A 14,652-nucleotide genomic window follows, 5' to 3' on the forward strand; every position below is an offset into this window, starting at 1 on the left:
GACCTGGAATTATGGTTAAAAGAATCCAAAATCGAACAGGGCATAATTTTTAAGGAAATTTTTCCTGAATTATTGTATTGATGAAATCCGAATTTCTATGTAGAAAAACTTCATTACCATTCATGGAAGGAAGAATCGCAAAATCGAACATCAAGGAGCATAGAAATATCTTAGCGCCTATGCTCCCAACGAATGAATATCATATTATTTAACAAGGAAACGTAGGTTACTGTTGTCCACGTTTATTCTTTCCCTTTGTTTCAGTTGTCTCTGCGTCCAATACTGCACAGTGGACCCGGCCGTGTCGAAATATGTAGTAAATGTACTTTTGCTACTCACCGAGGTGCTGACAAGATATGGCTGTGTATGTATCACAAGCACAAAGCATAATACAAATGAAGCGTTTGGTATGGATCTTCACACTTTATTCTTCCTCTTGGTCCTGTATCTTTTGCAGTATCTACCACATGGTTGGCCTGGCCGTAGTAATATCTTCAATGCATTGTAACATGTATAAAATAATAAGTTGCAAAAAAATTAAACGGCGCAAGACTGTAGTTATCGAGGATGCATACCAGTATTGGCTATATTGGTAAAATGAAAAGAAGAAAAAGGGGCATCTGCGTTCTAAAAGCGGGCGGTATCACTCGTAGCAATGAATCATATTTTCATATCAAAATATACATATTAGCGGAATTAATTTTTCAAGGTAGCTTAAAGCTCATTTTACAACTGGGAGAGGTAATTCTGTATAATGAATCATATTGTAGAATCAAAACATGCTTTTGAACCATTTTTTATCATAAAAACCTGAAATATTTTTTTTAGGATAGCGTCCAATGAAGAAAGTTTTCGACTTTAATATTTGGGCAACACGTGCGCTAATGCATACTATCAATCATCCTTTTTTCAAATCAACAATATTTTCGATTACGTTTTCTGTTTCCTGAAGCTTGACCTTCAAAATTACTCAATATTTTGAATTTGGTCGAAGTTATAACAAATTCAGCCGATTGTCTTCCATCGGCTCAAAATCAACATATTTGACTTTTGATCACTCCACCACAGTTTTTGCATAATGGCACGATTCCAGACCCAACTAAAAACACAGTGTAAACTCTGTGGAACCTATTGAAGTACATTGTAGAGAAAACGATCGCATTTTAAGGTAGTCTTCTTTGTATTTTTAGTCATTCATTGTGTCAATCGTTATGAAATAAAGAGTGATTTGTAGTTCCATAGATCGTAAGCGTTCTCAAGTTCTAGACATTAAATGTTTCATGGTGGCCGCTAAAGATTTCGTTTTGCTGTCTATTGCGATTTTTTTCTAAATATCTCCCCTCTAGCAATTCAAATATTCTGCGCACGATTTGACCACCGTATTTTGTTTATTTTACCGATGGGCAGCTGTTTTACCTTGTAAAAATGAAGTCAGGTCAGTTTATCAGTCACCTGGACATACCAGTCAGAAAAATTTATCTTTTCTATAACTTCCTCTATTGATATTTTCGGATTATGACCCCTCTCTACTGCACACGAAATTATAGATATATGGTATTCTCTACTCACATATTTTTTAGCTTAATTAGTTTAATTTAGTTTGAGTTTAATTAGAAATAATAAAACCAAAAAAACATATCGAATATATAAAGATGAGTTGGGCTTTATATGTTTGTATATATACATATATGCACCTTATACAAATCCACACCGCTTAACCGATCAGCTTGAAATTTGGTACAGTGATGTAAACGGACATGAGAAAGGTCGAGGTAATAGTTTTGAGCCCCTCCCACCTAAGAAAAGGGACCCTCCCATACAACAAACGTTTTTATTCACACGAACCAAAAGTCATGGCACCCATTTGTCAACCGATTTTCGTTTCTTTTGGCGAGATTGTTATTGACCATCACCATGGGCCAGACATTAGAAACGACCCTCCAAAGTTCACGTGTGAAAGCACATCAAAGCTTGCTGAGCATAAATAAATTGAAAGGAGAAATTTTGGCGGGTGTTTGTTTCTTTCTACTGTTCAAAGCACGTGGTATCGGTGCGAGGCGTTTGATTGCAATAATGAGCCTTCATTTAGGGTAAAAAAAAACTACTCGCATGTTAGAAATATATTGAGAAGAACAGTGGTTGAGAATCTACTAGAATATGCAGTGTGTTAAGTATGGATACATTAATTCATGTTCATTATGAATTGACTTCTTCAGTTGAATAACTATTTGGACTGAAAACTAATGTTCCAGCTTTTAGGAACCAACCATTGTCATATTTTCGGAACTTCTCATAGGGAAACAATTCATAAAACTGAAGGTTGTGTTGTAAGTTCAAGGCTGCGATCTCAACACTTTGATTGCCGTGTAGGAATTTAGTTTACAATAGGAATTAGACAATTAAACGTTCATTTTATGCAACCAAATCCAGCGCACGAGACTTTTAGTAATTTAATCTGAAGTTTTTAGTTTTGTACAATTCAATTTCATTTGTAATTTTTTTTTTTTATTTTAAGTTATTATTGATCATCGATGTGTTCAATTCTACCATCCAATTATAAGAAAACTTAAAAAGCACATTGAAAACATACAGAGGAAGTCTTCCGGGCATATCCGGGCAAACTTAATCAAAACCACGGAATTATTCAGTAAAAATAACGAAAAATATACTTGCAATATTTTTTTTCAACAAACCACATCCGAAGATTTTAAATTGTATATCAAGCTTCCAAACACGAGTCATGATTATTTCTAAAAATTGCCATTTAAAACTGCTTTTTGAACGTAAAAATGAAAACATCTCAAATTTATGTTACGTTTTAAAAATGATGTGAATAAATCCGGGCAAATCCTGGCTTTTTGCAACGATATCCGGGAGTTCCGGCCAGACCGGACTTACCTCAAATTTCGATTCAAATGTTCTAGCAAATCCGGATAAATCCGGGCAACCTGGCAACCTTAGATTGAAAGATTTTTCGTGATAGAATGGATAAGCATTCAAGGGAAATTATTTCAAATTTCTATTAGGAAACCTTAAAACTATTAGTTATTTAATAATATGAAAACGATAAATTTTGCTAATAATCCCAATTTAAACTTTAAGAAGACTAACAAAACTTACAAAGCACACATGGCCAAACATGGTCCAATTTGTCATGATGATGAACAAAAAGCTTTCAAAGTTTCAAAAAGTCAAACGACTCATTTCGATTTATATTTTATGTGAACCCGAGCAAGGCCGGTTAAAATCAGCTAGTTCACCAATATAATTGAACCAATCTAATAAATAATGCTTATGAATAAATAGAACATTCCATGTTTTCTCGTGGAATCCATGTTTAAACAATCTTTAGAAAAAAAAAATTCAGGCTACCCATATACCACGGTAGAACAATAATTATTCTTACTGATTATGACCTATATTTTTCAAGATAGATAGTGTAATTTTTCGAAAATTTAGCAAAATTTTATTGTGTTCGAGAATTCCCGGGATTTTTCCATCGTTTCCTGAGATTTGGGAATTCCCGAAATTGTTTGATTCCTAGTCGGGAATTCTTAGTCGGGAAATCCCGGGGTGGACACTCTAGTATGCAATGATGTCACAAAAATACGCTTCCCTATTTCAACTGAGGCCCTTGGAGCCAAAGGGGTATAAGCACAGAGAACAGAGTTCGAGCTGGAGCTCAACACGTGTGTTTGAATACCAACCTAAGTTTCAAACCAAATTCGTAAGTGGACTAACATCCATAAGATGTCGCTACCGGTACACCTATTTTTATTTTCATTTTTTCGACACGCTTAGAAATTAATACACATAGCTTATCTCAAATGAGGCCAGTGCAATGTATGAAAGTAACACAAATTTTGGTGTAATAATTTTTTTCAATCACACTTGAACGCTGTCATATGCACCAATCATACAATTTTGGCGCTGAATTGAAAGTTGAATTCCAAGTGTTAAAGTATGTGTTGGAATTTTACTATCAGTTAACAGTTTACTAGAACAAAAAATGTGAACATAAATGTTGTAATTGTAAATTATGGCTCGATATTCTGGTTGATGTTACCTGAGATCGATACATAAGGACTTGTAACTCAGGGTTGGTAATCAGTAGAAATGAATAAATAATAACTGAGTTACACATGAGTTACAAGATAACATCAACCGGAATACCGACCCATAATTAACAATTATAACATTTATGTTCACATTCTCTGTTCTAGAAAACTATTTACCAATGTTCCGAAAATCAATCAAAATAAACACTCAGGATACGATTCTTATTTGAAACATTCTGACTGTATAATAGGAATGCGCCTCTCGCAACTGCTTCGCCCGACTGGTATGCAATCTCAATCAGCGCTTCACTCAGCAATGCCAACCGACTCGCATCTTTCAGAATCATTGGTTTTGCAACTATCAAATATCGGAGATGAGTGAGATACAAACTGATCCATTCTGAATGTCTCTCACTCAGTATCCGCCTGGTTTGTTCGAAATTGAAAACACGGCGGAAGTGAACATCTTTCCCTCACAAACACAAGTACAATTTGATTTTATTCTTACTGGTGTAAAAAAACGCTGTAAAATCAAATAAATTTATTCATTGACTATGTTTAAAATCAAACAACATTTCCTTCTGATCGGTTGCATGTATCACTCACTCAATGACTGATATATTCACTCCTAGGATCAGGACATGATTCGCCGTATGCATCGCTCATTGGTGAGATTCCAATTTGATGATGGAGCTGCACTGTTCTGACAACAAGCATCGTGCGAAGTGATCTGTATTTTAGCGATGAATAGAACGAACGATGATCGAATAGGTCCAGTAGCAATCAATAACAAAACCCGATCGCTGTACGTTCAGTCACGAAGTGCAATCAGGAACATTCATTGAAAATGAGTGATATTCGGAACACTGCTATTTACTGACAGACATACTTTAAAACTTGGAATTCAACTTACAATTCATCGTCATTATTGATTGAACAATATGGGGCATATGCTGGGACATATGACAGCGATTAAAGTGTGATTGAAATATGATTTGCATTTTTTTAAAATCAAGATATTCTTAAAATTTATTACACAAAAAGTTGTGTTACTCTCATATATTGCAATGGCCTCATTTGAAATAAGCTATGAATATTAATTTCTAAGCGTGTCGAAAAAATGGAAAAATAATAGTACTGGTAGCGACATCTTTTGGATGTTAGTCCACTTACGAATTTGGTTTGAAACTTAGGTTGGTATTCTCAAACACGTTTTCAACACATTTTTGTTCGGGGCTCGATGTCTGTTCTCTGTGGTATAAGTGACAAAATGGAAAACATCGAGTAAACCATCTAGAACGAATCCTTGACTGTCAAACATCATATGCTATTTTAATCATAATTTTATTTCACGATTTTCTTATGTTTAGATCTCGTTGAAAAAATCCTACTAACTGAACCTTACATTTTGTTTGGAGCCAAAGGGGTATAAGTGTAGCACTTGTAGGGTAAATGTACCCGAACTTGGCCCCTAAGGCATGGTTGACTATATTTCCCATGATTGTAGTCTTCCTGTAATATGTACCTTCAAAAGTCCTTCGACAAATATGATTGCTTACTAGCCTGAAATGTAGTAAAAATATGTCCTTGCTTTAAAGCGATGGATAATTTGATATAAACCTGATCAAACTATTGATTGAAATGCTCCTTATTGTGGCCCCCGTTCCGAATTGTGGCCCTTTATGAGTTCCTTAAATTGGCCGCCTCTAGAAGAAATTTGCCTCACTAATACAACAACAGCCCCCACGAATTCGTTGATAATATCCTGGAAGGAAGCACAACAATGTCCTGTGTTGTTTTCAAAAAGTCGAAAGTACGAAATGTCAACCAATTTTTAGAATCGATATTTGCGTGCAGAATTATAATCTTACGTAAAAAAGTTTCATTTGTTTGTTTCAGTTTTTGTTGTGTTTAAAATTTCTATTATCAGAATGACAATCTAGAACAAATAGGTTCGAAAATATTGCATTGGTTAACATAAATATGTTTATTAACCGAGCAAACAAATCGTTTGTTCAGTTTTTTAAAATGAAATCATGATAGATCTGTTTCCATTGAAGTTAACATACGATAGTGAATGTTCATATTTTTTTATTCCACTCCCATAAAAGGAGGAGAGACATTTTAAAAACCATTATGACCGAGGCAAGAAGCAAGCTAAAGCTAAAACTCAAGTAAGCGAACAATTCTTTGAATCATACCTACATATTTAAAATGTCGCCCTTAGGAATTTTCTAGCAATCGTTTGCGTACACCCGGATAGCAAAACAAGACAAAGTATCGCTCACTTCAGCCAGCCTGATAGAAATAGATTGCATCTCACTCGTTCGTTTGGGGACTATAGCCAATGGAAGCGAACAACAAATTTACAAGCTGGGTGAAATTCAAGCTGCATCCCACTCGCACTCATGCAAAATCATCATTCAAACTCGGCAGCGCTTCCTTCGCATATTCCTTTCCTACGGAAAACAAACGTCGTCACCTCTGCTGATGCACAGTGATCCATAATATAAAACAAACTTGGTCAAAATATTATTTTTGATTTCACATGAAATTGAATATATTAAAATTTAGCTCTTAATAACATAATTTTTCAGCATTGTAATGCAACTTCTTTTTTTTTTAATAAACATAATATTTAGAATGTCATATTTTTAACTTTGTACCCATTCCTTTCAAAGCAACACATAAACCGCAAATGTTCATCTTCAGCACAAATAAAATGAAATCAAAATACGTTGGACCTTATTTCCATTTGTAGATTTCTTTTTTGAGTATGGATAAAGTTACTTCAACGTTGTGATCCAAGATATCGATTCGGATCCGAATCCTGTTGATTTCGTGCTCAGAAGTTGAGAGGAAAAGTTCTAGAAATGTACCAAAACAAAAAGGCAGCTAAACTTTTAGTATTATAATTCCAACTAAGATGCCAAATACGCTTGAGCGATAAATAAATTGATTATAGTCCAAAATACATTTATGGTATTTTCAAGTTATTTTAATTCAATCATTCTTTTTACTTTCGACCGGTTTTAAATTTCCAGACCACTGTGCACTAACGGCCGACGATTCGGCTGCCGGCTGCCGGCTACCGTCTGCCTGCTAATTTCGTTCTCACACATACATACAAACCTCAATTAGTGGAATTTCATGCCAAGATTAGGCGAAAAAAATGGTTATATTTTCTTCAATTTTAGATCAAATTTGTACGTTGTTTGGAGTAGGTTATAATTTTATATTTTTTGCCACGTTTTGCTGTAACCAACGGTATTATTTTTTAGTGATTTTTTCATAGGGAAGTGTGTTTTTTAAATCGATCCGAAGGTGGCAGATGCACTAGCAAGGTAGGTTCATTTCAGATTTTTTCCGAAAATCGTAATTTTACTTCCAGTTCGTCATGCGAAAAAAAATTATTACTCAGTTATTTGGATTCAATTGCGGACAAATGCTATGCAGAATGTAGACAAATGCGATTTTCTTTTATGTTTGATTTATTTTATACTAGCTGATTTTACCCGGCCTTGCTCGGGTTCACAAAAATGTAAATTAAAATTAGTCGTTTGACTTTTCGGAATTTTGAAAGCTTTATATTCATTATTGTAAGGAATTTGGCCCATGTTAGTTTTGTTATTTTTTTTAAAGTTGTTATTGAGGCTATTCATTGTATATCATGATCATATTAGGCCGGAACAAATTTAAAATCCTTATTTTGTCACTCGGAAGGGTAGGATATTAAAAGATAATACAAAAAAAAAACAAATGAATTTGAATAAATTGCACGAAAGCTTGTTTGCAACAAAATAACATTCTTTATCATTGGACAAAACTTATATATCGTATAAGTTTTTATCAAAAAAAACTAATAAAATCAAGCATAAAAAAGGTCACAAAGATCCCATCTTACACCATTTGTTTATTTACAAATATTTACATTCGGTTAAATGATAAACTTTTCGAAATTTCCATTAAATACTTCAAATTTTTCTATTCCCCTTTTAGGGTTTTTTTAAACTTCGAAGGAGAAGGGAGGTTTGACAAAAGAAGAAATTGATATGTGTTTCAGCCTTATCGAAGAACTTATAGTTATAAGGATATTTCCATAGAACGATATAATTTCCCTTGTATCAAGACGTGGCACCCTTCCAAATAAATAAATTTCAAATACCATCACGAAAAACAGTTTTACCCACCATTTTTTAGAAAGCTTTATTATTTATTTTTTATCTTCAAATGGGAAAACTGTTATTGTATCTTTCTCATCCTCCATCTAATGAAATCTCTTCCAGAGATTACCCCATTTTTTCAAGATAGATGATCTCCTCGTAAAATGGTATATTCAAGTTTTATTTACTTAGAAATTTCTAAAAATAAACTTCCAAACCTTGTTGAACTTTATTGAAGAATCACTTTCCATGTGTTCAATTGTATATGTCCGTTTTTCGCTGTTTCATTTCACATTGTTTCATGATTAGTTTTTCTTAAATGTCGAAATTTTTTCTTATAGTTTTTGAAGTTATCGAAAACAAATCCTGTCGGAAACGAAATTGACTATTTCAAAATTTAATGATTTTATGATAAAGGTTTCATTTGAGTTCTATTCCAATTTTTCTTTTTTTTTTACACAATTATCTCCTTAATTATTGTGACCAGTGATTAATGTGAAGATTTTAAGAATTGGATGGTAGAATTGAACACATTGATGGCCAATATTAACTCAAAAGTTATAAATTGGTTAATGAAATTGAATTGCATAAACTATACACCTCAAATATAATTCTCCAATTTTCTAATTCCTCGTTTGATTTCCCCGACCGCTATCAAAGCATTGAAATCGCAGCTTAACAATTCTGAATCTGAATAGGTTATTTTTCTTTCTATATTGGAATTCCAAGAATATGAAAATGGTTGGTCCTTGAAAGCGAGAATTTATGAAAATCGGTTTATTAGTTCTCAGAACTCAGTCCAAATAGTTAAGACAATTCGCTGTTCGGTTACCTGTAAATTGTTGAAGACTCTCAAAAGCACTACAATTCTAGTCAATATAATTCAAATAAGCTAGTTGTATTTTTTAATCTGAAATGTAGGTTCACTATTGCATCCAAATATCTCGTACCAGTACCACGTGCTTTCAGCAGTAGAAGGAACAAAAAACACCCGCCAAAATTTCCCCTTTCAAATCTTTAACGCTCAGCAAGCTTTGATTTGCTATCCTGTACACGTGAACTCTGGATAGCCGTTTCTTACGCCAGGCCCATGGTGATGGCGGAAACAACCCGCCAAAGGAAAAGAAAATCGACTGCCAAATGGGTGCCATGACTTTTAATTTGTGAGAATAAAAACAAAAGTTGTATGGGAGGGTCCCTTTTCTTAGGTGGGAGGGGCTCAAAACTATCACTAAAACCTGACCCTGGTCCAAATACATCTCTGTACCAAATCTCAGGCTGATCGGTTAAGCGGTGTCGATTTGTATAAGGTGCATACAAACATATATAGTCCAACTCATCTTTATATATTAGATTTTTAGGCATATGTTTGACATACAAATTACCAAAATGCATTTTGGCATGCCAAGATAAGGAGCATGCCAAGTTAAGGCTCACTTACCCTACCCCTTTGCCACCAAGAAATTTACTTATACCCGTAATTTACTTATACGTTGCCACCAACCCAAATGTAATTTCCAGTAAGAAGTGTACTTTTCATCGGGACGAAAAATTAATTAAAAGTGGAATTTAATTTGCATTTGAAAAGTAAATCATCTTTGAAAATTTACCATCAACAGTTTATCATTTCATTGCATTTTGTGATAATTCTAGTGAGCAAAATAATGTCTAATTTTGTATTTTTTCTATTCTAGCCTCAATGAATGAATTCCAAATTCCTGATCTTTCTTCATAATTATATGGAGTATGCCATAAATTTCGGGCTAGGCTCAATATTTATTTGTCTGAGATGATTGGGTTAACGTTGCAGCGCTAGTCATAAATGTACTGTAAAATATCAACTCATAATGAGTGGCAATCCATTTTCAATGTCCAATTTATCATAAAAAGGCGCAGGAAACATGCAATGATTGAAAATTCATAGAGAAATACCAATCACGAATTATTCTTATAATTATCCTGATGAGAAATTGTTGTTTGGAGAGATGTACTCCAACTTACAAGACAAGGTTGATTTTTAGACATGAACACCCTCGATTCACTGTACCAGGGTACATCTCCCATCATTACAGTAAAAAAGAATAGGTGTATAGTAATAAATTAATCGACTTTCACCTGATTAAATCCCTATGTTGTCTGAATCATATCAACAAGAAAAAATCACTTGAAACTGGAAATTTGTTTGTGGCAAAGGGGTATAAGTGAATTTATTTGGTGGCAAAGGGGTATAAGTGCATGTGTTTGGAGCCAAAGGGATATAAGTTCAAAAATCAAAAATCATGTGTCATCTCAATTAACGTCAAATACACGTCGTTTTTCTCAAAAATGATGTCAAATGATTTGTATTTATTTCAGAAGATCGAACTCATTGAAAAATTTCATAAAAAAATATCTATGGAATTTATTGGAACACAACGAACTTAAAATGCTTTTTTCTCAAAATAAGCTTTTATGCACTTATACCCCTTTGGCTCCAAGGGCCTCAACTGTGTAAGTTGTAATTTCAGGGACTAGTTAGGATGAAAATTGATGTTGAAAAACATTTAAAAAAAATCGCCTTATCTCCCGGTAGGACTTGAACCCACATCTTGCGCATCTCCGGGGTCCATGTATTAACATTCTACTACAGCAGACAACCTGGTTCCGCTACAACTTTTATAAATTTATAACTGTAAAATATAACCACGTTTCCTTAATAATTTTATCGAATTTTATATTTTAGAATCAATTTGAAGGATGAGCGTTTTAATTTAAAAATTTAGAAAAAGTCATTTTCCACCAAAGGTTTATCATAATACATTTAGGACCAGTTTTTTCATGAAATTTTCACAAAATCTAGTTCAACTATCCAACTAACACTCCACATAATTTGAAGACTGTGCTATAACTAGAAAAAAAGATTCAGCTGTTCTCGTGAGAAAGAGAAATTTAAGATTGCTGCACAAAATTCGCAGTATTTTTGACAATTTGGATTGGAAATACTTGAAATTTGGTCAAAAGATAAAACAATGTTTGATCTAGTAACTGGGCGAGTTTCATCAAAATCGATCAATGCAATCAAAAATTGCACCGGTTTGAAAATGAGATTAATTTTCGCCCACCAGGCGATTTCATTCTTTTTCGGACGGATGTTTGTAAGGAGGATATCGTAATTAATGATTTTTGAGATTTTTCCTTCAGCTTTTACAAAACCAAAAATTTACACCAAAAGTGTTGGTAATTTATAAAAACTTAATACCTGATTTGTTTGGAAATAGAATTTTTTTTAACAGAGCGCAAAACAAGAAGAACAGGGATTCAGAAACGACCTGCCAAAAAAAATTGATAAAAAAAACTGAAGGCAATTTAGTGGATACAGCTGTTTCGAAACAAAATTTGAAGATTTTTGAGCCACCCTAAAGCGTTTTAATTGGAATTTCTGCTGGTAAAACCAGACAATTATGAGATTAAACGATCGTGTGAATAATATTAAAGTAGAATCGGTTAGTATTAGGATATATTGACAGTTCTTCACGAACACCACCTCATCAGGAGGCCTCAGCCCTAACCTCAAACCATGGGAGAACAGAATCGATTTGTTTTGATTTTTTTGGGTGTTCTGGGGTGCCAAGTGCATTGATGTTTGGAAAATGATTATAGTTTTTAAATTGCATTGTTATTGAAAAACCTTTTCATGAGTACTGAGAATTTGCAACTTCCCGTAGATTTCGATTCGAATGTGAAATTAAACACATCATTTATCTGAACGAAATAACAACTGTCTGTATCGCACACTTAAACGATGTAGCGAATTATGTGGATATTTTTCAAGTAAGCATGGCATGTAGGCAATATTTTCAAAGTCAACATAGGCGGGGCTTTCATTAATTTACTTGTTTGTAACAGTGAATGATTTTGCATTCATTTAAAAGTTAGAAACAACTAACAAGCAGTACATGAATATATGTTTCAGATGTTTTGAATTAACCTTGAAAATTCATGAACAAAAGATGGCTTATCTTCATCCATTTTTGAACGCCTCGTAATGATTTCAAACGTTTAGCTGTTGATAGTTAAAAATTTAATCAATTCAGATTCAGATAATTAGTTTAAAACAAACAAATAGTGATTTTAGAAACGCCCCTAGCATCACTGGTGGGGCCGCCAGCAAATCAAAATTCGAGGTTATGGCTGAGGCCAATTTTTCGCCAATACTATCGACCGTATATACCTTTATAGATCGTAGGATTTCAAAAACAGCAATAACCAAAATTTTTGTTTTGAAATTGTTTGTTTTTTTTTCACAGGGGCAGAGTTTTGGCAAATCATTATATTTTAAACCAAACAACCAGCAAATACATACCTTAATATGCTAGGGAGCTTACCATGAGCAGACGTAATATAGGAGTCAATCGCTGTAATTTGTTTAAAATAGGGTTTTTCATAAGTTTTGTCGTCCATAAAAAAATATCTGTCTCATAGCCTCGTTACCGGCTATACAGCTTATTTGTTGTTTGATGTTAGGCTTGAGTAATTCATAACGAGGCAACACTTCCAGCTTATCGGGGAGAAAATTTGCTGGACATTTTAGCGATCTACACTTAGTTTTTTGCTTTTCGAAAAGTATGATAAATTACTTTCCTGATGACCCATAACCGTAGTTGTCGATCATGTGCTTCATTCCAATGCTTGATTTGAACTTGGTGGACATTTTTGACAGTGTTTGAATACTTTTCCACCACTCACACAAGGTAGTTCTTTGAATAATCAACGATTTTGTCAGCTATCAATTTGATAATGATGGTTTTTGAAGGAAACTTTGCAAAATTTTTTTTTCTTTTTCTCTTGCATCGTAAATATCTCAAATTTTAAATTTTGAGAAAAATAGGTCGGTTAGTAATTTTCACGGGCAACAAAATGCTGACAAAATTTTGAATATCCGATTACTAGTAAATGAGCTATCAGCAAAAGCAAGTGTCCCATTTCTAAAAGAACTAAGCTTTATGTAGCAGTGAGTAAGAATCTGAATGTTCAAGCTATCCGTCCTTTTATAACGCAGTTTTTACTGTCTCTAATGTTTCAGATAGAACTTTTAGCACTGACCACACTGACATGACACTAAGAACAAAAATTCAACCATTTTCTGTCTAATTTTTTGTCGTCAGATTTTGCAGGTTCGCAATACCGACGGCAGGTGGCGACCCTGAAAAATTTGACAAAAATGCCCTTTAGGAAAAATGGTCCTGTTTAGCCCGATTCTATCGTAGGAATTGCGTACTTTATTTTTAAAGTTGGGTGGCATTTCCTAACTGGGATAGCATTTCTTCAAATCGATCGATGCGCACTCTGGAATCGACATTGCGTACTGTTGGAAAAATTTTCCAGAAAACGAAATCGAGTGTCCAGTCAGTATGGTCAGTGCTTTTAGTATCATCTGGAAAACTTACCTGTAATAGCCGTTGATGCAGCAGCTAATGGAATATCGGTAAAAATGTTTTCATCTTTCCCAGCTTCCAGTAGCAACACACTCCAGCCTTTAATCTCTGATAGTCGGCTAGCAATAACTGCCCCAGCCGATCCTGCCCCAATCACAATGAAATCGTAGCTTTTCCGGAAGCTAACCGTATCCGGAATCCGTTTGTGGGAATCATTTCTCACAAAAATACTCAACTCATCAAACACTGTTTCTATTGGATTCCAACTTGTTGCACATTTGAAGAGAATTGCAACAATTAATAATATGGTAATCTGTAACACGTTGCACATGTCTCACAATCTTATTTCGGTTGACATCCAACGAGAAATTTCACAGGAAATTTTCAGCACATTTTAGTTTAAGAAAATCTTCTGAGGATCACAAATGACTAGAAACCAGTTTACGGCACAGCCAATTGTAACTAGACCGTTTCCGACGCGAGCAAGTTCTAACCATTAACTGAACCATCAAGAACTAAAATTGGCGCCCTTTTACCATCAAGAAGAACCACATAAGAACGAATCGCCCTTTTACGTCTTAAACGACGTACCACATATCGATGCAATTAGAGGGAGTCAGCAGCCGGTAGCAAAAAGATTTTGCAACGATTATTTCCGATGCGTTTCTGCACTACATAGCAGCACACGGTGGGTGGTAACTAACTGCTTGACGTGTTTTGGGTTAATCGTCAAAGTTTTTCTTTTCATTCAGCAATTCACTGGCACCTCAGGCGATTGGTTACTCATTTGTATTGATCGCTAACTATTATTTAACTCTGAGCATCAATCATTTTATGTTTCGATCAACGACACCCCATGCCAATAAACTATGGCTAACGATTTTTAAGGTCATGTATGCTGGTGGGTTTGAAGTTATTCCGACTGTTAATTTCTTATTGAGTAAATTTCTTCACTTTAAACTCATGGACCACTTAGAATGCAAAGATTGTTCCAGAAGAAAAAAAAAACTTAAATTT

General features: G+C 34.3%; 1 protein-coding gene across 1 annotated transcript in view; it reads right to left on the reverse strand.

Moving 5' to 3' along the window:
- Positions 1 to 13,966, reverse strand: part of LOC129753089 (glucose dehydrogenase [FAD, quinone]-like) — a 35,334-nt gene extending 21,368 nt beyond the window's left edge. Inside the window, exon 1 of the mRNA XM_055748890.1 lies at positions 13,648 to 13,966. Within this exon, the coding sequence (XP_055604865.1) occupies positions 13,648 to 13,966 (319 nt within the window). The remainder of the gene's footprint in view (positions 1 to 13,647) is intronic.
- Between the last annotated feature and the right edge of the window lie 686 nt (positions 13,967 to 14,652).

This window comes from Uranotaenia lowii, chromosome 3 (genome assembly GCF_029784155.1).
Source record: "Uranotaenia lowii strain MFRU-FL chromosome 3, ASM2978415v1, whole genome shotgun sequence".
Taxonomy (NCBI): domain Eukaryota; kingdom Metazoa; phylum Arthropoda; class Insecta; order Diptera; family Culicidae; genus Uranotaenia; species Uranotaenia lowii.